General features: G+C 42.6%; 1 protein-coding gene across 1 annotated transcript in view; it reads right to left on the reverse strand.

The window, feature by feature from the left end:
* Positions 1–1,996: 1,996 nt before the first annotated feature.
* The window catches only part of SBSPON (somatomedin B and thrombospondin type 1 domain containing), a 28,074-nt gene continuing 4,541 nt past the window's right edge, over positions 1,997–25,529 (reverse strand). The window contains exons 2-5 of the mRNA XM_009213207.3: positions 17,763–17,957; positions 8,596–8,686; positions 6,624–6,800; positions 1,997–3,934 (exon numbers count right to left, since the gene is read on the reverse strand). Of these exons, the coding sequence (XP_009211471.1) occupies positions 3,817–3,934; positions 6,624–6,800; positions 8,596–8,686; positions 17,763–17,957 (581 nt within the window). The 3' untranslated portion in view covers positions 1,997–3,816. The remainder of the gene's footprint in view (positions 3,935–6,623; positions 6,801–8,595; positions 8,687–17,762; positions 17,958–25,529) is intronic.

Here is a 25,529-nt window from a genome sequence, read left to right on the forward strand (position 1 = left end):
GATAATCCACTTCCTCAGAGAGGAATCTAACAAACTGGTGTGTAGGGATGAGAATGGCAGTGAGGGAGTGAAGGAGGGGCATATCTATCCCTGCTTGCAATATTCTCAGAGCACATGGAAAAGGGAACTGGGGGTCACCAGTCAGAATAGACTTTCACTCAGGCTTCATTCTCAGTCTTTGTGACTGGTGTTTCCAATCCAAACTCCTCCATAGACTGAACCTTCGGTCAGGCTGTTGACCTACAGCATGGGGGAGGGAATCTAAGGCTCTGACTTAGACCAACCATCAGCCATTCATTCCATTGAAGGAAATACCTGGAACCTTCAGTTCCAGAGCCTTTCCAGAGTGCTAGAAATTACCTTGCTTACTCAAATTCACCCGTAGATCTAGGTGTTTGGCTTTCTCCTCCGATTTTAATAGCCATCTTTTCTGGTCCTGAAATGTTGTGGCCATCTCTTCTGCTTTTTCTCTCTTGACCTCCTCATTATATATGATGGGCTTTGTTGTTGTTTTGGTGGGGGGATGGCTTTGAAAATCCCTTAACTGTAATTTTAGTGGGAATTGGCACATAAATACATGTGTCCAACCTGCCATGTTTAACCAGAAAAAAGAATGTCCTGCTTAGGACATTTTAATAAAGCTTTCAATCCTTGTGCCTTTAAAAGTCTGCATGTTGCTTTCACACTTTATTAGTGATAGCTGCTATCAAATGTTAGTTTCATGTTCATTTTCCCTCAGAGCTTGGAGGCTTTCTTCTGTTAGATGTTAAGCATGCACTGATGCTGATGAGAAGAATGCTGTCTTCATGGGGACTCCTGTTCCTTTACAGGTAATCTGATGTTCTCTCTCTGGAAGGTTTTATGGTCTTTTCTTTATCCTTCATTTTCAATTTCACAAATTTGTCTCTAGGGCTGAGAGTCTTTTTATTCATCCTTTGGTGCTTGGTGGGACCGCCCCACCAAGAATGGCTCTCACCTGTGATTCCAGCTTCTTGTGTACCCGTGTTAAAGGGTATGGCCCCTTTGTTCTGGTTCATCTATCAGTAGGTTCTCATTTGCTTTCAATTTTCAAAAAAATTATTCAAAATCTGTGGGCTGATTCTGCCCACCTCACTTCTCATCTGCTATGGACTTATTCTCTTCTGTGAACCCTGTCTCTTCAGTGGGATCTGAGGAAGGAGAGAGGGTAAACATGTGTCTGTCACCCTGACCTAGAGTGTGACCTTCTCCCTCATGGTGCTCTTTGTCTGATTGCTCGGACCTCAGAAGGCCCAGGTCTTTGTTTTCTAAGCCAACCTGTGGTTGTTTGTATGAACCTTCACTAGAATATTCTTAGAGGGCAGGAACCGAATATCATTTTTGTGCATATCTAGAAAAGATAGCTAACTGAAATGTTTATGCCAGATGAGAACCTAAAACTTTAAATTATTGCTGTTGTGGTTTATGCTTAATTGTAACATTCTCAAATAAAAACTAAAGCAAAACTCTAAAAAGAATACTGTGATTATAGTTCACCTTATTCCTTTTTCTGTTCTTTTTTTCCTTCACTTGTTTTTCACTTTTCAAAAATGGCCTTTATCCCTTACTTCTTTCCGCTTCTTTTCTGGTGGCTGTATTTATTTTTGTTGAAATTCTTTTCCACGAGCACTTTTGAAAATGAGTCTAATAAGGGATTCTAGAGTTCGTAAATCTTTTTAGAGTGCCTGGGGATAGGGCCCTAAGACTAAGGTACTTATTAAAAAAGAGTGCCAAGAGGTCTTTTATACTTTGATTTTTAACTTTGGAAATAAAAACTTTTGGTTTTTCATTCATCACTTGGACTGCATGTTTCAGTTCTGAACTATTTCCCTTGGGCTTTGCTAAAATTAATAACAAGCTTTTCAAAACTGTTAGTTAACATTAAGTTAACTCTTCTAGCCCATAAAATTTTCTCAAGAATAGAAATGACAAAAATTTAACTTCAATAAGAAAGCAATTACTGGTCATCCACCAAAAATTGAAGGCATAAGGTGAAAAATTTATTTTATACAACTCAATTATGTTAAATGTTATAACACATATCAGAACTGTAAATGCACCATTGCTTCATTGCTATTAGTAGTCGCTGTACCTATACCTATCAATTCTGAAGGATTTTTTGTTTTGTTTTTGGTGAAATTTTATCATTCTCTGACTAGTCCAGAAATTTTGGGTTATTTTCTAGTCAAACAAGTATAGAGCTTCTATAAATGTGAACAAATAGTTTATTTACTAGTATAAGAATTTTAAGTAACATTGGAAATTACCTGGACATAGCCTCAAAAATCTAGCTTTATGAATGTTAGAAACAGTATGAAAATGTTAATACTGACTTAAAGTTGCTAACCTTGATGGACTCACATATTTTATTACTAATTTCTGAAAAATTTAATTTTCCACAAAAACAACTTTGATAATTAAATGAAAATATAGTCAGAAATATTGCCACTCTCGGTGTTATTAATTATTGGGGAAATTTCCATCCCTATTGCTGTTGTCAATCTGTCATTACATGATAAGGACCAAGAAATATGTATTTTAGTAAATCATTTGTTAGTGAATATTATTCAATTGAAACCAAAGGAATTTCATGTAGTTTACATGTCAAGACTCAATTCTTTAAACTAAATATCTTGAATTCAAAATTTACTTCAAAAATGAAAGGGGCTTAGCTTTTCCAGTGCAGTGTTTGGCAAAGTCAGGCTTTTCATGGAGTCCTGGATGAGGAGTCCAAATTTGGCTCTTTGACTGACTGCAGAATGACTTGTCATCCCAGGTCCTTAAACATGCCATTTTGCCTCTAGGTCATTGATTTTCCAATCATAAAATAAGGAGACTAACATTTCCTTGTGTATGTGTGAGATCATAGCATCTGTAATGACGTCTATGCCTTCCATAACCGACACGCCATCCACCCCAAACATTAGGAAATGCATGCGGTAGGAAAAAAATAGTGAGCTTACATCAACTAAACCTGAAGTTGGACTCTTGAAAGAGTATTTTATTCAGCTTCAGGCTTTAAGCCTTGGAAATAATCTTAGATGCAAATGGTGGTAGATTTTCGGAATGAAAGCAATTGTTTCATTCACTGGTACCAACATTTCTCTTCAAGAAAATTATAACATTTAAAAGAACTCCCATTGACCTAGAATGAGCGTTTGATCCTTTCACTTATGCGAAAAAAAATTTATTCTTCTTCAAAAAATGTTTTTAGTATAGCTGTTGGGTTTTCATTACAGAATGCTTACTAAAAATTTAAATAATTTGCCCTGTGGAAAAATTATTTGTTAATTTTCTTGAAATTATTTCAAAATTTATGGAATATTAAATATATGGAAATATATGTGTAGAGTGTGCATTCGTGTATACATTTTTTAAAGGGAGAAGCTTTTAAAAGATTATAAAATAGAAAGAAAGACTGCAAGATTCAAAACATAGATCCCCTTAAATGACACTTCCGTCACCAATAATTGGACTGAGTTACAGTAATTTTACTTTAGCAAACAGACATGTATTCTATGTCTCACACGCCACCTGCTGAATGAGAGGACTCCAGATGAAAGGTCAAGAACATAAAACCACAGGAGCTTTTTGAGTGGGTCTTCAACTTAGGTAAAATAAAAATAAAGGACCTGTGTTCCTTGAGAACTGGCCCCTAATTTTTCTTTCTCTACTTCAGAGTGTGGCAATGATGTGTTTGGGGACTCTGGCCAAAATTGAAGGTTTAGGAAACATTGAACATGACTTGAGAATATTTAGCACATTTACAAATGCATTTGGAAATATTTATATCACCATCTATATAAAAATGAAACTGTGAACAGCTGGACAAGAACACTGGTCTACTCGCCGAACTTTTTTCCAAGTTCCTTGACATCGAGGATTACCAATTGCTTGCCAATGGAGAGTCTGATTTCTGAAATGATATTTCGAAAATGTTAGTTACACTAAAAGTATACCAAAGAAAAGTCTAATTTACAGAATTAAAACTCGAAGTTAAAAAATACTGATCACAGTCTGAGCAATACAGTGAGACCCTGTCTCTACAAAAAAATTTATATATATATATTTATAATTATATATATAATATATATAGATATAATTTATATCTCTATTTGTTTTAATTAGCCAGACATGGTGGCACATGCCTATGGTCTTGGGAGGCTGGGGTAGGAGGATTGCTTGAGCCCAGGAGTTGGAGGCCATGATCTCACTGCTGCACTTCAGCCTGGGTGACAGAGTGAAACCCTGTCTCAAAAAAAAAAAAAAAAAAATTATTTGGAATGCACTTAAAAACTCTGTGTTACCTCCTTCCTCCTTCCTTCCTTTTTTTTTTTTTTTGAGACAGGGTATCCCTCTGCCGCTTAGGCTGCAGTGCAGTGGTGCAATCACGGCTCACTGCAGCCTCAAACTCTTGCCCTCAAGCAGTCATCCCACCCCAGCCTCCAAAGTGGCTGGGTCCACAGGTGCATGCCACCACATCTGGCTAATTTTATAAAGAAAAATTATTTGTAGAGATGGAGTTTAACTGTGTTGCCAAGCTGGTCTCAAACTCCGGGGTGCAAGGGATCCTCCTGCCTTGGCCTCCTGGCTCACGCTGGGATTAGAAACATGACCCACTGCACCCATTTCCCCCATTTTTTTTTTTTAATGATCACAAACAGAGTTTCCCTTGTTTAGTTTCTCTCAAAGCAAGTTTTAATTAATTGCTACTTTAGGACACCCTCATGTTGACAGAGTAACTTGGGGTTACTGTATTTGCTTTTCCTGCTCTATTTGAGTACAAGTGCTGCATAAAGGAAAATGGCTGACTGTTCCATGTGTATTTACACTGGGGGGTCTGAACTAAATGATCTCTTTTAATGCTTTCCAACTCTTTGATTTCATAATGAAAAAACAATGAGAGAGCTGAAAAGAGCAAAGCCAGATGATTAAAATTATTATTTTTAAAGTCACTGCTACCTCAGCCAGGGTGTAAATACTTTATGTGTACAAAATAAATTATAAATTCATTTAAAATCAAAACATGGATGAGGTATTCAGAAAAACATTATGTAAATATTTTCTATTTGATATAAATTCCTTGCCCACTTTATTGTTCATATGGTGTGCTCAGTGGGGGCCATGAGGCTCTAGTGACTAATAAACATAAATACAAGTTATTAAATATGAAAACATTCTACAGGAATAATAATTGACTGGAAAGGCCCATATTTTACATTTTAATCTGTATTTCTACCAGTTTCACTTGACATACTGAAAACCATAATCTGTGTGTGACCTAAATTAGTCTTTGCCCAGTAGTTGCCCAGCATGAAGTTGACTCTTCTTTTAGTTTTGAATAGTGTTATCAAATTTAAACACTAAATAAGTGCAGAACTGGGATACAGGTGCATGACGGTAAAACGTTTTTGGAGTCAATTCTTTCAGAGAAACCTACAGATTTTTATAAGATTGTTATACTGCAGAAATGACCCCACCACTGTCTCAGTCAGGGTTTTATGAAGAAGCCCCACCAAGCAACAGTTCTGAAACTTCACCGCGGGTATGAATTACCTGGGCGGGGGTCCCCAGATTAGACCCTGTAGAGGCCAAAGGCAGCCTACCCCTTCTTTGTGTCTGGACTGTGAGTTAATAATTTTTATGTTTTAAAGTGTTGAAACAATAATGATATTTTGTGACACATGAAAATTATATGAAATTCAAATTTTAGGGTCCATAAATAAAGTTTTGTTAGCACAAATCCAAGGTTCGCATAGTGTCTGTGACTGTTTTCCTGCTACAAAGTCAGAGTTGAGGAGTTGTCCCAGAGACCACACAAAGCCAAAAATAGCTACTCTCTGGCCCTTTACAGAAAACGTTTTCTGGATCCTGACCTAAGACATTATTAAAAAATCCACCTCCAAAGAGTGATTCAGTTAGTAGGAAATGAGGTTCAGGAATCTGCACATTTTACATCTCCAGCTCATGAGATTCTGATTCTAGTGATCTTCAGAACACCACTTTGGAGTTGGAGTGATCAGGTTTTTGGTGATCATTTGGGAATGTGCTCTAAACTCCAATATCCTTTTTTTTTTTTTTTTTTTTTGGAGACGGAGTCTGGCTCTATCACCCATGCCAGAGTGCAGTGGTGCGATCTCAGATCACTGCAACCTCCGCCTCCCGGGGCTCATGTGACCCTCCCAGCTAGCCTCCCCAGTAGCTGAGACTAGAGGCATGCACCACCATGCCGGGCTAATTTTTAATTTTTTGTAGACATGGGGTTTTACCATGTTGCCCAGGCTGGTCTCAACTCCTGAGCTCAAGTAATCCACCCGCCTCGGCCTCCCAAAGTGCTGGGATTACAGGCATGAGCCACCACTCCCAGCCCCCAATATCCAAATGGATCCATATTCATTGCTGGTGTATAGGGCCTGTGGGTTCCATGGTGGGAACTGGAGCCCTGGCCCCTAGCAGTGCCAGAAAGATGGTCCTCCTCACCTACTGTTTTGACTTCCCAGTCATCCCTTGATATGTTACATACTGGTCAGCTGTCCAGACATGGAGAGGACAGGTTTCTCAGAATGAGTGACAAGAAAAGTACTTCAGTTAATTTCCCTCCTTACCCATCGGAGTCCAGGCCATCTCCGGAACAACGAAGGCTCACAGAGTTCATAGCTGGAGGCTGACAATCCACACACACCGTGTATCCCTCTCGGAGATACTGCATCCATCTAGTCAAGGGCCGGTTTTCCAGAGCACAGTGAGGAGTCAAGGACTCTGTCTTAAACTCCATACAGTATCTACAGCAAAAGAAGTAACAATGACACTTGCTGTAACGAGCGGTGGCCTAACGCTGTAGAAAGTCTTAGGAAGCCTGTCACCTCCGAGGGCATCTGGCCGACTGGAGCAGGTAGTGAGTGCATCTTCACAAGTTACGTGTCAATCACCTTTAAGGTTTCTCATTCCCTGAACCACGGTGAAACACTACTGATAATCACAAAGAACCTTTCTGCCCTTTTTCAGTCCATCACTGAGCTCTCTGGGCAACATAAATGTGCAGAAGTTTGGATATCCTGTACCCTGTCTAATCAGATCACTAAATTGTGCACAGAAGGCCAGGTTTTTGTAGAAACCCAGCCCTTGATAATTCTGCTGATCTTAAGGAATTCTATAAATTGAACAAGCACTTGCTTGAGCCTGAGAACCCTAAAACGTGAGCCCAGGAGGGCTAGTCCTTAACACCTAGGCCAGCACCTCTGCTGTTCTGCTCCACGAAAGTACCCGGGATATTCCTCGCCCTCTCCACCCACCTCACGTGCATGGTCTGGAGTAATGATGATGAGTTTTGACTTGAAGTCAATCATCACGGTTATATTGGACATCACAGGTGAAAGCAGAAGTGGGAGGCTGAGACGTACTTTTCTGAAAGAAGTTAGTGTCACCTTAAACTGAGCTGTGGAAATCTCTAACATTATATGTGACTAGACACTGAACGCCCAGGGGAGCATCCAGACATGTGGAATATTTTAGAAATCTGTACTTCAACAGTTTTCCAATTCTTCAGGGAAACAAGACATAGTAAAAACTCTGAGTATTGTAGCAGAAACTTGTTGCATTGTCAGTTCCATGGGCTAATTTCTTACCCATACACTTATGAGTTACAATAGGTTGAATGGGAAGTGTTTGGAGAATCTGCTTTAAAGACCTTTAATAATGATAGGTACAGCTAATTAGTAACTAAAGGTAACAGTATCTTTAGTTATTGAGATAAGAAATCCTACAATGTGGTTTCAATCAATTTCAGACAGCTAACCCCAGACATCTCTTTTTTTTATTATTTATTTTTCATAGAGATGCGGTTTTCACTATGTTGCCCTGGCTGGTCTCAAACTCCTGGGCTCAAGCAATCCTCCTGCCCCAGCCTCCCAAAGTACTGGGATTACAGGTATGAGCCACCAGGCCCAGCCTCAGGCATCTCTTCAATGCTATTTTCTCATTAAATGCTCATACCAACCTCATGTGGTAGGTTATTAACAGTCATTTTTTAGGAAGAAAAAACTGAGGTGGAAAAAGTTGTTCAAGGTCTTATGCTAGTGAGGGCAGTGTGGGGACCTAAGCATGCAGCTGTCTGGTATTCCTTATCTGATGGCAGAAGAATGGATTTCAGTTGAGCGTGAAGCTGACTTCCAGCCTGTGCCAATAGGTTTCCGTAAGAAACCTCTGACTTGAAGTGTGTGTCACTTTCAAATTCACCAAACAGAGGTGGTGCTGAAGTCTAAGGTCCCATAAAGACTGCAAGAGAAGCATCCTTAGTATGATTGATAAAATAAGCTCGTAAAATAATCTCATTTGTATACAGTTTGTTTCTTGTTGGAGATTGGACCTGAGAGGTAGATACTTCTTTATAGCCCCACAAAAACCAGGAGGGGACAAGTATTTTCCCAACCCTGATGAGGAGTCCATATTTTAGCCAAAGTCAAAGAGCAAGTAACAGAAGAAAACATAAACCAAGTTGACCCTCTTGCATTGACTTGACTATATAACTGGAAAAACATGATTTAAAAAAAAAAAAAACAAAAAAAAACACGAAATTACCCAGCATCCTCTGTGTGCGTAGACCAGTGTGGAGACGTAGCTTGTCGTGTTCTCTCCTTGTTGAATGCAGAGGTAGTTATAAAGGCAGGAACTGGAAAAGGGAGATTTCTGTTGAATTCAGGGAGCCAAAGTACTCAGAGCATCGTTTCCCAATCTTGGTTTTGTACCTGTCTAAAGGTCTCCATTCCTAAACTCACAGGGCTACGGCACACCATCAAGGTGTGAAATAAGGCCAACTTACAAATTCGATAAAGATGTATGTGCACACAGATGGGTAGGGAGGGGGCCTGCAGGCCTTTGACAAGCACATTTGTCTGCAGTAATACAACTGTGTGAGGAAGGAGAGGGGCCAGGAGGAAAAACTAGAAGGAAAGGAAAATGGGGGTGAGAAGGGGAACAAGGGAAAAAGTGAGATAATAGAGATTATGAAGAGAAGAGGGGGTTTTTAAAAATGAAAGGAAGAGAAAGAAAGAAAGGGAAAAATAAGATAATAAAAGAATAGAAAGGAAACAAAGAAGAAATGAGAAAGAGAAGACAAAAGAGAGTAAAAGGGGATGGAAGGAGAGAAAACAGACAACCAAAGGGAGAAAAAAATGAGAAAGGAAAAAAGCAGCCGGCGTGTTGATTCATGCCTGTAATCCCAGCACTATGGGAGGCCATGGTGGGTGGATCACCTGAGGTCAGGGGTTCCAGATCAGCCTGGCCAACAGGGCAAATCCCTGTCTCTACTAAAAATAAAAAAATTAGTTGGGAGTGGTGGTGAGTGCCTGTTAACCCCAGCTACTCGGGAGGCTGAGGCAGGAGAATCACTTGAACCCGGGAGGTGGAGGTTGCAGTGAGCTGAGATTGCGCTCCTGCGCTCCAGCAAAAGAGTGAAACTCCATCTCAAAAAAAAAAAAAAAAAGGGCAGAAAAAGCAGAGGAGGAAAGAAGGTGAGTCTTCCCCAAGCCTCAGGTAACCACAGCGGGAAAAGTTCATGGAAGCTCTGCCCACCACATAGTACCAATGTGGCTGCCCAGTGCCAGCCTGCACAGCGTTGTCCCCACACAAGCTCAGGGAAAGGAAGTCTTCAGTGGTCCCCTTCTTTTCCCTCTTCCTCCCCACAACTCTACCCCAACTCTGATGCTCTGGGTCAGAGAAAAAAAATGGTGCCAAGAATCCTTCCTCCTGCCTCTGCTCACTTTAATTCTATCGTGTTTGTGTGTCTCCTCTCTACCTCATCACTAAGTCTAGGGAGGCATTTGTTGCTATAATAACACCTATAGGTTCCAGTCTCCTGGATTGACTCTGTTGTCATCTTGAGGAAGGAAGAGTTTTGCCTTGTCCATCACTATAGCTTCACACATTTACACACTCAATAAATATTTGTGCAAGGAATAAATGAACCAGTGAGTGAATGAATGAGGTCATGGGTTTGCACCCAAGACACACAGGCCCTACTTCCCTGTAGTCTCCTGTTCCTATACCGAGCCTTGCAGCCAAGATGGCTCAACAGTCCTCCCTACCTCTGTTTCAGAAACTGGGCAATTCCAGGAAGGGTAGACACAGCTGATATCAACTTGTGAAATGCCAAAGTCATCATCAACATGAGTTCAACAATGTGAGGATACTGGTTGCAAAACAGATGCTTCAAGCCTACATGTTGATTTTACCTATCTCTTTACTATCCCAAGATGACAAACCTTAACTCTTCTTGAGCTTTTCTTAATGAGGAGTTATTTTTGTATTACTAGGGAATTTAAGACAAGAGGCCAGGCACAGTGACTCATGCCTGTAATCCCAGCACTTTGGGAAGCCAAGGCAGGCAGATCACTTGAGGCCAGGAGATCAAGACCAGTCTGGCCAACATGGTGAAACCCGGTCTCTACTAAAAATTATATAAAAGTGAGCTGGATGTTGTGGCAGTCAGCCGTAGACCCTTCTGTCAGGAGGCTGGGAAAATCGCTTGAACCCAGGAGGCGGGGACTGCAGTGAGCCAAGATCACACCACTGCACTGCAGCCTGGGCAACAGAGTGAGACTGTCTCAAAAAAAAAAAAAAAAGACAAGAGCAGCTGCCTAATACCAGGTAGCCACTTGCTCCTGTGTAGCTCTTTTTTTTTGCTACACTGACATGTTTAATTGTTTTCCAAATGTGACCGTAGCGTTTGCATTTCTAAGATCTACAGACAGAATTAGAAAGAACAAGTGAGTGCACGTATATCAGGATCCCTCTCTGTTTCTCTCAGACAGAATTATCAGAAACACAAACATCTAAAGGATTTTAGTTCTCCCATATATTTTCATTTCTGTTCTTCAGACACATGTATGTATTTCTTCACTAAGTGAAGAATAAATTTACTGCTAAATCCATGCAGCATTATACAAGTCCACCTGTAATTTTTTGGGGATTCTTTAGCTCAGATATTTATGTAATCGAGTTTGTATGCATATATCATTACAAAAGTTCAAAGGCAAGGTTCTTAATGTATAGCTCATAAAAAAGGTTATGAAATGGAAGGAAAACATAAATATATGACTCTAGTTTCTGATACAAAATTCTTGGAAAAGGTTCTATAATAATAAAAATAAAAGCTAACAATTACACACTTCTGAGTTTCCAGGGACAACTCTAAGTCACTTTTCATTTTTAATTTAATTCTCACAAGCCTCTTGAGATAGATCCTATTATTTCCCCATTTCACAGATGAGAAAACTGTGGCACAGAGAGGTTAAGAAATCTGTTTAAGGCTCATACCTAAATATAGCCCAGCCAGGCAATGTCTCCGAAATCAAACTCCTCAGGGCGGCACTCCACTGCCTCTATAATAACACAGATGACAAAGTTCCAGTACTGCCTGCAGCACGTTTCCCATGAATTATTTAAATTCGGCTTTATTTTCCCTTTCTGTCACTAATCACTGTGTTTTATGTGAAGTCAGATTTAAGAACAGAAAAGAGAAACTTTTAGCCCCTTGTATCTGGAGTGCCCTCAGGCCATGAGGTAGGGGAGCCAGGGAGGGCACGCAGTGGACGCAGGGTCACCCCCTGGGTACCATGGCCCCTGGTATGTGTATGGCCTTCTCATTTACAAAGTAATTTCACATCATATGTTACTAACCTTCACCAAAACTTTGCAAAGTGGTGTTATACCAATTTCATTCATCAGAAAACTGAGGCTCACCGAGGTTAAATGAAGGGAAGATAAATAGTACGTGACTAAGCAAGAACCCAGCACAGAAGCTATCTTCTGAGGACTTGGGGGTTTTCATTTTTGTTTTCCATTTTCTGTTTGTGTTAGAGACAGGGTCTCACTCTGTTGCCCAGGCTGGTCTTCTGGGGCCCAAGCAATCCTTCTGCCTTGGCCTCGCAAAGTGCTAGGATTACAGACATGTGCCACCAAGCTTGGCCCATCTGTTTTTTAGGACTTTCTATCAAGCTTGGTTTCATGCTCTTGGGATTAGGGTGCATCCTAAGAGCAAGCCAGGGCTGCTCCCCTCCATGTCCTGCCCCCAGGCCTTGGGCTTGGTAGTGGTACATTCTATTGCCAAGGTCCCTCTCCTCACATGAGCCAGACTGCCTGGAGGTCCCAGAACCAGCACCACTTTTTAATACACCCTCCCCCGATTCAATTTGCATTACTTAAGTAATGAAATAACTTAGAAATTGTTTTTGCCTCCCGCCCCATTTCTGCTAATGTGCAGAAACACGTAACCCAGCATCCCCAGGACAAAGGCCCCCAATAAATCTAAGTTCCCCTTCCTGGCAACAGTATTCAAGTGCAATATATTCTTTGTTCATAGGCGATTTGCCAGTGTTTCTGGCGTTCTATCAGCCTACCATTGTTTGGTTTTACAACAACTTCCACTTCTAAAAGCAGGGCATTGCATATACTTACTTTGAACATGAAAGTAAATTAAATTTGCTTTGAGAATTTCGTAACGCCCTCTGACACAATGGGGTGTCACAAAAGCAGGCCTGGAATCACTGGTCTGTAGATATGGTGCAGAAGAGAGTAAAATGAAAAATTGACAAATAATATCTACCTAGAGGCATATGGTTTATCATATTGCACCATTGGTCTCCTTTTAGGAGGAAAACACATATATATAAACAATTGTCATTGATGTGCAACACATTCAGTAATGTGGCTTTTTAAATTTGTTTTTATGATAAAAGTATAATCATGGTATGCATTAAATGAAACAGGAAAAAGGAAATAGCTACTTGATCATTAATAAGAGAGCTTCGGGGATCATGTTTCCTTCACTGGCTTCACGGGCCTTTATATTTCTACTTAGTTACAAGAATCTATAATTACAATTTTAGCTGTAATGATGACAGTTAATAGCAAAACACTATTGAGGTGGGAAAATCCCACAGGACTTATAGCCAGGAGATCCAGGTTTAAGTTCCAGTAATCCTTCACATGTGCTGTCACCTCTTGGAACTCCAATGTCCTCAGGTGTAAACCAAGGATAATGACTCTGTCCTACCTCTCTGTGGAGGCAGAACTGTGACCCCAAGGATGTCCGTGTCCTGATCCCCAGAACCTGTGAATATGTTATATTACATGGGAACAAGGAATTAAGGTTACAGGTGGAATTAAGGTTGCTGCTCAGCTGACCTTAAAATAGGAAGCATAGCCTGGGTTTTCCAGGTGGACCCAATGTAATCACAGGAGCCTTAGAAAGAGTTGGTCAGAACCTGGCCAGCATGGCGAAACCCCATTTGTACTAAAAATACAAAAATTAGCCAGGTGTGTTGGCGGGCACCTGTAATCCCAGCTACTTGGGAGGCTGTGGCAGGTGAATTGCTTGAACCTGGGAGGCAGAGGTTGCAGTGAGCCATGATTGCACCACTGCACTCCAGCCTGGGTGACAGGGCAAGACTCCATCTTATATGAAAAGAAGAAAAAGAAAAAAAAGATGTGGCAACAGAAGAAAGGGACAGAGAAATGCACTGTTGCTGGCTATGAGGATAGAGGGCAGTGGCAGTGAGGAAAGGATGCGGGCAGCCTCTAGAAGGTGGAAAAAGCAAGGAAGAGGAGTCTCCCCCAGAGCCTCCAGAAAGGCCTGTAGCCCGGCTGACACCTTGATTTTTGCCCAAAGAAACCCATGTCAGACTCTGATCTTCAGAAACGTAAGATAATAAATCTGTTTTGTTTTTTTGATACAGAATTTCACTCTTCTTGCCCAGGCTGGAGTGCAACGGCACAATCTTGGCTCACTGCAACCTCTGCCTCCCGGGTTCAAGCAATTCTCCTGCCTCAGCCTCCCAAGTAGCTGAGATTACAGGCATATGCCACCACACCCTGCTAATTTTTTATTTTTAGTAGAGACGGGGTTTCACCATGTTGGTCAGGCTGTTCTCGAACTCCTGACCTCAGGGGATACATTCACCTCGGCCTCCCAAAGTGCTGGGATTACAGGCATGAGCCACTACACCCCACCTAATCTGTGTTGTTTTAAGCCACTAAATTTGGGGTAACTTGTAGCAGCAGCCATAGAAAATGAATACACTCCACGGGGTTGCTACGAAGGCTGAACCAATGATGTCTGTAAGATCTCTCTGCTATGCAAACATTAGGGATTCGTGTGCCACACCACAAAGGTGCCTGATCTGTGAACAGGAAGTCCGGTGGGGGTGGGAGGCAGTAACAGGGACACAGGTGATCATGCAGCAGGATGAAAGCCTCCAGGTTGAGTGTGGGCTGCTTCTCCATGCTCCCACGCCAACCTGTGTTTCCTTCTATCCCAGAGCTCACCACCGTGAGTTCTATTTAGCTGTGATATGTTTGTTAATCAAGTTTGGATCTCTAAAACCTAGCACAGTACTGGCACACATAGGAGGTGCTCAGTGAGTGTTAAGTTAATGAAACCCATAAGTGAATGCATAGTGCCTGGAGTGAAACAGGGCCTGGGGCCCATGGAGAATCCACCAAATTGGATGTTCACGTGATTGCCTCTCATGTCCCTCTTGTTTTCCTCTAGTAAACCATCATTTTCCAAAGACCATTCCACAGCACATGAACGATTTTAGTGGGACGCTCCATAGAAAGGGAGGTCATATAATCAAATTAAGTGGGAAAATACTGCAAATCCTCTCTCTCTCTTATAGAATAAAAATGCAGATCCACATAATAAAGGCTCTGAAAAGTTCTTTGGTAGCGAAAACTGTTTGATTTACCCCATATTTTCCTACTAATCCCTTTTCTTGCACAACTATTCTAATAAAAGAGGATACGCTTTGGGAACTTCTGCCTTCAGGAAAGTGCTACTTAGGTGACCCAGCTATGACAGGGGGGTGTCTGTCACGCTTGGGCTACAGCAGTGGCTCTCAAACTCTAGTGAGCATCCGAAGCCCCTGGAAGCCTTGCTAGAATGCAGAGTGCTGGGCCCACATGCAGGGATTATGATCTCATGGGTCTGGGTGGGTGAGGCTGAGGAAGCAGATCCTGATGCTGCTGCTCCAGGACCACCTGTTAGGAATCACCAGACAGGGTTGTTGGAGGGGTCCTGTCTTCCCCAACTAGCTTGTGACAGGAGTAATCATCACCAAGACATCTCCAACAGGAGGGGAATGCTGGGGACCAAAGTCAGGACTGCAAATGCCAGCCGCCCTCCCTCAAGTAGAGATTTCTCCTCTCTTCCCAAGCTGACATCTTTTATTTTATGATAGTAGGGAAGGAGGCTGTTCAGTACAGATATGCTAAGACATAGTCGCTAACAACTGCCTGCATTGTCCTGGGTAGAGACCCAGGGCTGGGAAGGGGAGCGCGACAGCCTGGTGCCCCACTGAAGAGCCTGATGTGCTGAAGGAACCCTCTAGCAGTCAGGCACGGCACAGGAGTAGGTGGGCTGCTTTTCCTGATAGGTTGGCGCTGGCTTTTAAGAACCACCGAAAACATCCACAATGTCCCACAGCGTCTTCCTCCCCGAGCCGTTTGTGTAGTGTCTCTGAAAGCGACTGGGCATATGTCTGTGAGCAGCCATGCCTGAAGCGCTCAGTGATCTCCCTGTGACCTTAATATGACCTCCGCATCAATGGGGGACAACACTCTGGCCCCTCCACTTGCCACTCCACTACCAGAGTGATCTCCCCCGCAAAGAACACCCCAAAGATAAAGCCCAGAATCCCAAATAGGGTGTTCTCTGTGCGCCCCACACGCCAACCTTCCTTTGCCAATTGCGTGCAGGCCTTGCGCTCCCCCATGTTACATAAAAGAGCCAAAGATGCTTATTCCTCACGCTAGGCTAAGACCCTTTAGCTCGCAAACATGCTGGCACAAAATTCAAATTTTTTACACATGCAACTGTTTTTAAATAGCCAAATAGGCAGATTTTTAGCCACCTAGGCCTGCCTGCCTGCACACCTGTGAAACTATACCCAGCATCTGTTGGCCACTGATAGGCCTTGTGTTATCAGACCCCAAGATGCTGCTGCCCTTCTGAGGTCTCTGACCAAGAGACTCCCCACTGTGCTGCTGGATGACCTCACCTTGACATTTAAGGCCCCTTTCCAGTCTCCCTCTCCCCCAGGAGTTGCTGTGCCCTTCTCCCCAGCTCACCATAAGCCTCTGAAAAGTCTCATGCTGTGAGGGCGGCCCCTCTCATGCAGCCCTGTCCAAGCACTGCCCAGTAAAGCTTGCTGTGCTACTGCCTCTCGTGGATACAGCTTTTCCCTCGATCAGCTTCCAAATCCCTCAAACCCTCTACACCTGGCCATCAGGTTTAACCGCACTAGTCCGCCTGCCTGGGCAGTCTACATACCTCAGCCCCATCTCCAGGGAAGCCCCTCCTCCTCCTTTTCCCTCAAGACCAAGGCGAATCACCTGATTACACTCGCTGAGAGCTCCCTGCACCTCTCACTTGTTTTCTACAGGTTGCACCAATTACTGCAGCTGTAAATCCATTAACTCCCTGGATTATCTGATGATTGCACCCCTCTCACTAGGCTATGATCTACCTGACAGCAGGCTCCACATCAACTTCTCTCACCATCGTGACCCCAGTGCCCAGCCCAGCACCCGGCATCAAGTAGACTCTCAATAAATATTCGTGTGTGGAAAAAAAGAAGGAACAAAATGGCTTTACAAGGATTGTGTTGACATGAAATTTCCACATTCCTATGAGAAACATATGGTTTTTGCTATCCTGAGAAGTCAGTGTTTGCCCTATTGGATTCAATGCAGATCAACACATTAACTTTTTCATTTATTTCTCTGTGAGCCTTGTACGGTCTCTGGCTCATTAATGAGCCGATTCCTGGCCCCTCCATTGGCCACTCCAAAACCAGAGTGATCTTTTCAAATTACTTTAGCCCCAATCCAGTCTTGAGAGGAGAGGCAGGTAAAAGGAATCATTTAAAAATAATAATAAAACGCTGGGTGCAGTGGCTTACGCCTGTAATCCCAGCACTTTGGGAGGCTGAGGTGGGTGGATCACGAGGTCAGGCGATCGAGACCATCCTAGCTAACACGGTGAAACCCTGTCTCTACTAAAAAATACAAAAAATTAGCTGGGCCTGGTGGCGGGTGCCTGTAGTCCCAGCTACTTGGGAGGCTGAGGGAGAAGAATGGCATGAACCCGGGAGGCGGAACTTGCAGTGAGTCAAGATCATGCTACTACCCTCCAGCCCAGGTGACAGAGCGAGACTCCATCTCAAAAATAGTAATAATAAATAATAATAACAATAATAATAAAACAATCATTTTATCATTGTTTAGAATTCTGTGATTTTTCTGCGATTTTCCCACATGTGTGAGTGTGCATAATGAAACAGGAATTGCAGTGGAAGGTGAAATAGCGTTATCCTTCCTGAACACTTACTATGCTGTGTGAAATGTCATCCTCCTATCTAAAGTCCTTCATGACTAGCTTGATTGAGTTCACTCAAAACCACAAGCATGCGGTTTATTTCATTACTGAGCCCATGCACAATGAGAATGGGCCATCGGATTATAAAACACACGAAGGGAAGTGAGGGAAAGGCAGGCGTTTGCACAGCTGGCCATAATTCCTTTATTAAGCATTTCCTGAGCTTCCTATCTACTTTGGGCAGCCTGGCCCATCCCACTCCCTGTGGTGGATGGAACTTTCCCTGGCACAGCATATGGCCTTTTATGGGATGAAGTGGTCAAAAAGTCATCACAGATAACAAAGGCAGCAACCATGAAAACATCAGTACCATAGGAGTGCCCGCAGTTCTGGCCCTGCGGGGTGGAGTACTCCAGGCAGCCGGCTCTCTCTTCCAGGGGTGGGCAGGGCGCCCCACCGTTCTGAGGCTCCTGCTGCACAGAGCGCCTCCGCACACGGGTTGTAGGCTTGCACTGGTCTGCACAACCACTCCAGGGGCTCCATTCCCCCACGAAGCATGGGCGAGCTGAAAAACAGCACAAAAGGACGCTCACCTGAGTAAATCCCGCCAGGTTGTCAGGCTGTTCCCGCCAACACAAACAGCTGAGTTTAGCCCCATGTAAACTTCGCCTGGCCCCAGGCCCTGTATCAGGAGATGCACACAAAGTCTCAGCAGGTCCCAGTTGACACTGACTCTACCTGCCCACCCTGATGGTGAATTGATAACCTGGTAGCCCTTAGAAGCAGCTGGATACCCGTGGATCCTAAATGTGGGTCTGACCCAGGGAAACACACCCAAGCAGAAGAGACGGATGCTTTCAGGGGAATTTCTCATACTCCCTGGGCCGAGATCAGATATTTGCTTTTGTTTTTCCTTGATATTAACTTTATTTGCCCCTGCCCATAACATTTTTATTATAACAAGACATTCTCATCATAGACAACATAAACAAAAAAGAAGGTATGAAAAAGAAAATGTACTTCACCCACCAACAATCCCATCACCTACCCAGGTCAATTCTTCTCAGCAAATGTGTCTTCATAAGAAACAGGGCTTAGGGCCATGCATAGGGACCCCTATACTTTAAGTTTCTCCTGTTTACTCTATTTTCTTTCTCCATGGCTTGTAGACTTGTAAACTATGAGGGTTGGAGTTTAGAGATGAGCCACCAGGGCCCAGAGAGGTAAAGAGTATTCACGGTCACGCATGAAGAGGCAGAGTCAGGCCAAGAATCTGGCCCTGGAGTCTTTGTGCTGTTGGTCTACGCTTTTCCACACAATTTGGTCGGCGTGGGGCTCAGCTGGTTTCTCGGCAGCCAGCCGTGCACTGGGCTGCTCCCTGGAGTCCAGCAATATGTATTAGGATTCCCCTGATGGACAACTAAAGCCATTCTTCTTCCTTGATTCTGAAGTCCACTTACCAAATCTGAAGATGTAATTTAAAAATGCTATTTCCTCACCATGACCATAAAATCAATATGGCGTCACATTTAACTTTCTCATTCAAAGTTCTAATGTGTCTCAGACTGTAATCAGCTTTTACATTGAATTATTTCAGGATTTAAAATTAAACATAAGAAAAGGAAAGAACCAGAAGACAGAAGACGTGCCCATGACCTAGATGCCAAACCTTTTTTCCCTTGAAGTGTGATCCACTTTCCTGTCATCCTCGTACTTTCCAATTCATAGTGTTTCCCACAAGAATTAGCACTCTGACTTCTTTGAAAGCTTGATTTGAACTTCTGCATTTATAGTTTTTGGTAGCACATAGCTACCCCTGACATAAAAAGGGTCCCAAGCAACATAAACATGTCAGTATTTTTTAAATTTCCAAACTAGTTTAAAACATGCTTTCATTCATCAACTAAATACCTATAGGTATCACAAGTCGACTACCTAAAGAAGCCAGAATGAGCCACGTTAGAGTTCATTCCCAATATCCGCCATGCATACCTACATCTTTCAGAAAACCACTAACAGGTCACTTCCTGCTTTTGTTGGCTCTTGTTAGCCCTTCCCTTTTTATTTTCATGATTTCATAATTTCATTGGCCCATCGAAGCAAAAGGCATTGAAAGAGATCCCCTAGGCTGCGAGCTGATTGAGAAGGATTCCTTCTATCCTTCATTATTTCAATACCTCTTTTCTTCCACCTTCAGCCTTGAGTCTAGCTAGTCCTGCTGTGATGTGTTAGGCTTGAACAATACTTAATAAGGCATACAAAAGAATGCACTTGTTTCAAAGATTAACATTTGGACATCACTATAAAATACAATTTTGCCATAGCCTTAACTCAGAACTTAGTAATATGGCCTTGAGTTAGACTCAGTTCTTATGGTAAAAGATGACACTGGGGAGGGTTTTCTGACTGAACTTAGCCTCCCAGGATTCCATCATCATATGTGTCTCTTGTCTAGTATTTGTTTCTTGTATTTGGTTTGGTCTCACAGTTGCAGTCCTCAAAATTACAGAATCAATCACTGCATCAAGTTGTTCCTGTTGGTTACAGTTTGTCCTTAGCAAAACGCTATATCCTATTTTTCCAATCCATGATTTTAAAAGCTCCATAAAGAGAATCAGAAAGTTGTAGGGTCCAGAACAATGACATCTCAATAGCTTCATTATGAGACAAAATAAAAAACACTCACTCAGAATTACAGGAATAAAAAGGTGTTTCACAAAATATTTTGTGTCAGAAGATGAAATAAATTAAGAAGTATTTATTCCTATACTGCACCAAAGATTCTATTCTTGGTTAGCTTGTGAACTTTTGATTATTTGGATTGCAAGCCATCATAGATCACAAGAGATCTTTGGTCATGGAGGATAGGGGAAGTAAGGAAACTTCTGACAGATTTATTACAAGTCATTTATTATGGCTGCCTGACACAGATTTCCTTCTGGACGATTCCAATAGTATTCGTGTCCCCTTTCCCACTAGCTTATCTAATTCACATCTATTCACAGCATATCAAAATATTCTTTTTACAATCTGACCTTCTCAATCTTCACTTGAGTTTCACCAGCTGTTAATGGAGCCGATAGACTGTGGCACCTAGGAGTGGCATGGTGGCCTTTGACTCCAAGTTTGTCACAGCTTCTCAGTTGCTTCAGAGTTAGAATTTGATGACATCATCCACCCCTTTTAGGAGAAGAAAGCCTAGATTTAATGGGTGCCAAGAAGCTCGGTAAGCTTTCTCTTTTCTTTTCTTCTTTGTTTAAACTCAAGTTAATATTCGGGTTGGGTCTCCCCAGAAGCAGCCTGTGAGACATGGATTTAAATGCAAGCAATTTATTTGTGAGGTGATCTCAAGCACCATAGAGGAGTAGAGAACAGAGTCAGAGAAGCAGACAGAAGAGAGCACAGACAGAAGAGAGCACAGACAGAAAATAGACACTTAAAAGCTCTGCTGAAGGCCTGGCAGGCACCTCTGGCTCTCAGCTCATTGGAGAGTGAGATAATGGATATAGATTCAGAGTGCAAGGAATTATCAAGTTCTTGCCCATTTACCAACTGGTCCCCCTTTCTCAAGAGCTTTCCAGCTATCAGAGATTCCTACCACAGCCAAAGGAGAATAAGTGATATATCTCAGTAATGAATCACACAGAAGAGCAGCACATTTTCACAGTCCTAATGGAGATAGCCAGTCACGTCCAAGTACAATTACTTTAAAAGATGGATCACTAATTTTTTAAAAGAATAAATGACTTAAACTCCCTCATTTCATTTGGATTTCATCTGACATCCGAACTCCCTGCTGTGACCTACAAGCTTCCATTCCTGCGTAACCTGGCCTCTGCCTGACCTTCCACTTCCACCTGCACTTCACCGCCCATCTCTGCTCCAAGTTCAGCCACATGGGTCTCTTTACCCCTTGAACACACCAAGCTCTTTCCCACCCCGGGACCCTTGTACACATTTTTACTCTGCTGGGAATATTCTCCCCACACTGGGCATAGCTGGGTCCCACTCACCCTTTAATTCCCAGACTAACTATTTCCTCTTCAGGGAGTCTTTTTCTGGCCAGCTTTTTCTAGTCTTTGCCCAGCCCCACGACACAGACACACACACACACACACAAACACACACACACACACACACACTTATTTCCTCTCAGAGCTTGGTGTTCCTTGCCTTGTAGCATTGCCATAATTCATAATTACAGATTCATTTGTTGTGTTTATTGTTGATGCCCTGAGGATCATGATAGTTTTTTATTTCATTCCTGGCACTTGGCACGTGGTAGGTGCTTAATCATATTCATTGAACGAACGAATGAATGAATGAATGAATGAAATGGCATTGGGCATGTTTCCCCTCCTCCCTAGATAATGTTCTACATTGAAACAGACTCTGATCTGTTCATATCATTTGTTAGAAACCAAAGCACTGATGGAGGCTCCAGCAAAGGAAGGAAGTAGGGTGGAAGGACACAAACAAATCAGAAGCCCCCACAGCCAAACCCATGGGAATTCTTAGTCTGGCCCAGAGTTTGGGCTCTCCTGGCAGCAATGGCCCCAAGGGTGTCCATTGGAAGGAGCACTGTTTTCTGTGCCTAAAGATCAGGTAGGTCCAAGCTTCTCCTGGCAGCTGCGAGTCCTTTAGATCCATTCTGATCTATGTATATCTCCTGCCAGGACCACATTTTGAAAGTAACAAGCTTCTTTACTTTTATTATCTGTACCATAACATGGCATTTCCTTTCATCTGATCCAAATTTCCCTCACTCAAGAATTTCAGAATATGTTTAAAAACATAATAATCCTCGCTTACCTTTTCTGTACCACTCATGGTCTGACGTGGTCTGTGCCACTCATGGTTTGGGGAGGTCTCCTTTCCTCCCAGCCAGACTCTTCAAGGTCATGTCTTCCGCTTTTGGACCCATCTTTCTAGGCACTTCTCATCTCGGAGTTACCACCGGACTTTCTCTAGGTCTGTTCACAGCTCAGGAAGTTGTGCCAGCCAGAGCAAGACACCCTATTCTCAGCCTTTAGGTACCAAAGGGTCATTTAAAAATATACATATTTTTTCAAATGCTTTTCTAGGCGATGCCAAATACATGCACACAGAGAGCAATAAAATGAGCTGACAGCCAGAGCCATTCATTTTATAAAGAGAGTTTGGACTATTTCTTCTTCGATGTGAGGCGTTGTTCTTGTTTTCATGTAATGGTGTCTCCTTGGTTAATCACAGAGACTCAAGCACTCTCCTTTGTAATCTAGCCCTGCCTATTGGCTCTTTGCCATCTAAAAGTTTAAGACCACCCACAAACAAGTGCTTTCTCCCTCACACTGTGAAGTTCAAATAGTCCTAATCATTCCTAAGGAAATGTTCTTACACCATACCCACAGCAGTACCCGTTTATGCACAGCTATTGTTTCTTCACATTCTGTGGAAGAAAAAAAATCTGGTCCTATTATCCCCCAACACCCACACATGCACACCTCATAGTGACAAAAATTTAAATATATGTCATCTCCCTTTTCTTTTTTTTTTTTTCTTTTTTTTGGAGACAGACTCTTGCTCTGTCACCCAGGCTAGAGTGCAGTGGCGCGATCTCAACTCACTGCAACCTCCGCCTCCTGAGTTCAAGCGATTTTCATGCTTCAGCCTCCCGAGTAGTTGGGATTATAGGAGCACACCTCCATGCCTGGCTAATTTTTTGTATTTTTAGTAGAGACAGGGTTTTGCCATGTTGGCCAGGCTGGACTCGAACTCCTGACTTCAGGTGAGCCGCCCACCTCGGCCTCCCAAAGTGCTGGGATTACAGGCATGAGCCACCGTGCCTGGCCATCATCTTCCTTTCTCTTTCTCCATGTGTATTCCTCTTTCTGTAGAACCTTGTCAAAGCTTCTCTGAAAGCCAAATGAGACTACGTTCCCCAAGTGCCTATTACTCCATCAGAAAGCTCAAAAAAATGATCAAGACTTTTTTCCCCCTCTTGCGGAAACCATGCTATCTGGCCCCCAAAGGGTGTTTTTTTTTTTTTTTTTTTCTTTCTTTTGAGACATTTACTGGACTAGTTCCTGAAGTACTAGCAAGATGATATGGGCTGCGTCATTTGATAAATAGAATTTTATACACTATGTAACCCAGGGGAAAAAATATATGAATAAAAAAGAAAATAGTACTTTTTTTTTTTTCTGGGTAACAGGTTTCCAGGTGAGTTGTTTTCTTGTTTTGTGCTTTTCTGTATTTTCCAAATTTTCTGCAACAAACATATATTTTGTATATGTTTGTATACAAAATATATACAAAGGAAGGAAAATCTTTTATAAAGGAAATGTGGCAACACCCTGGATGGCAATGTCATCTGAAGCCATGGACAACATCCCCCGGTGGGGATGGGTGGGACGACTGCTCACACTCTTTTGACAAACATTATGAAGTGGCATCATGATAACCATTGGGGTTTATGAAGACGAGCAAGACACACTCTGCCCTCGAGGGGCCCTGAGTAGATGGAGGGAGAAGGCTTGCTCACTCTGCTGGTGTTTATGTGGGGCCTACCCCGCAAAGCACACTGCTTCTCGTAAGACCTCATTTCTCTGAGGCAGAAAAACATCATGTTTTGACATGTGGGCTCTGGATCCGGAGGACCTGGCTTCAAATCTCACTACACCACTTATTAGCACTGTAACTTCGGACAAGTTACCGAACCTGTCCGTGCCTTGTTTACCTCGTATGTAAAATGAGACCAAAATGAGGAATAACTTCAGCGGGTTGTGGGATCAAGTAAGTTAATAACTGTGAAGTGCTTGGGAGAGTGCCTGGTATGGAGTAAATGTTAAGTGTTAACAACTTGACCCTCCTTCACTGCTCACCCAGGGCCGCAGCCAAATTCTACTAAGTCAAGTCCATTTGAATACTGGCTCCAGGCAGGCCCCGCTCATTTTTTTTTTCTTTAAAGCCAAAGGCGACGTCTCTCAGACTGTTCTGGCTCCTATAAAGCCTCAACTCTGTAAATCATCGTAGACTCTGGCATCTTTCCTTTGGGTGAGTTTGGAGCCTATATTTTCAAGCATGGTGCCTCTTTCCCTCCAGATATGATGTCATCAGACTTTGGCTAGTTTGTTTCCTAGACTCTCCATAAATCTAGGAGAAGACACCAGCCCATATAGGCTATTCAATGTTTGTCCTGCTTCACTTGGGTTAATTATTACCCTCTCCTTAAGCTGCCAATCAATGATCTAATGCAACTACTGTTCTACGATCTTAGAAAATGCAAACTCTAGGAACCCAGTTGGAGAATTAGAGATTGGGGGTGTTACCCACTTCATTAGCAAGTCTTCCAAGAAGTTCTTCCAGGGCAGGGTAACTTGGATCTGTTCCCCTACTCTACTTTTCCCCATCCCTGGTAAGGCACAGCCAGTGGAGAATTTTCCATCCCTTTTTTAGTGGAGGTGGGAAGGGAGCCGTGATGCTCCCTTGGTGTTGAAACTCATGCCATTGTCGTAATGAGATTTCCTGAGATCATTCCCGAACAGATGTATTTGACAGTTTAGTAACTGTATAGATTCAACATTTTAGTTTTTACATGAGAAAAAAAGTCTTCTTACTTAGAAAAAGAAATGCCAGTATTTAATCTCTTAGCCACATAATAACAATAATAATACCGCATTTATCAAGATGAAAAAATCAGAAGGAATAGAAGTAAAGCATGCTTAGTTACACTGACTCAGTTACATTTTCCATTCACGTTGAATGTAATATCAGTCAAAAAAGGCTTTAGGTAGCAACAATAGGTAATATAATGGGTAAGCAGGAAAAGAGGGCCAGGCGCCATGGCTCACACCTGTAATCCCAGTATGTTGGGAGGCCAAGGCAGGCAGATTGCTTGAGCCTAGGAATTGGAGATCAGCTTGGGCAACATGGTGAAACTTCATCTCCACAAAAAATAGCCAGGCTTGGCAGCACACACGTCTGTAGTCCCAGCTACTCAGGGAGCTGAGGTGGGAAGATGGACTTGAGCCTGTGAAGCAGAGGTGTGGAGGTTGCAATGAGCTGAGATCACACCACTGCACTCCAGCCTAGGTGACAGAATCAGATCCCGTCTCAAAAAGAAAAAAAGAGAGAGAGAGAAGAAGAGATTCTAAGA

The sequence above is a fragment of the Papio anubis genome, chromosome 8 (assembly GCF_008728515.1).
Source record: "Papio anubis isolate 15944 chromosome 8, Panubis1.0, whole genome shotgun sequence".
NCBI classification, from domain to species: domain Eukaryota; kingdom Metazoa; phylum Chordata; class Mammalia; order Primates; family Cercopithecidae; genus Papio; species Papio anubis.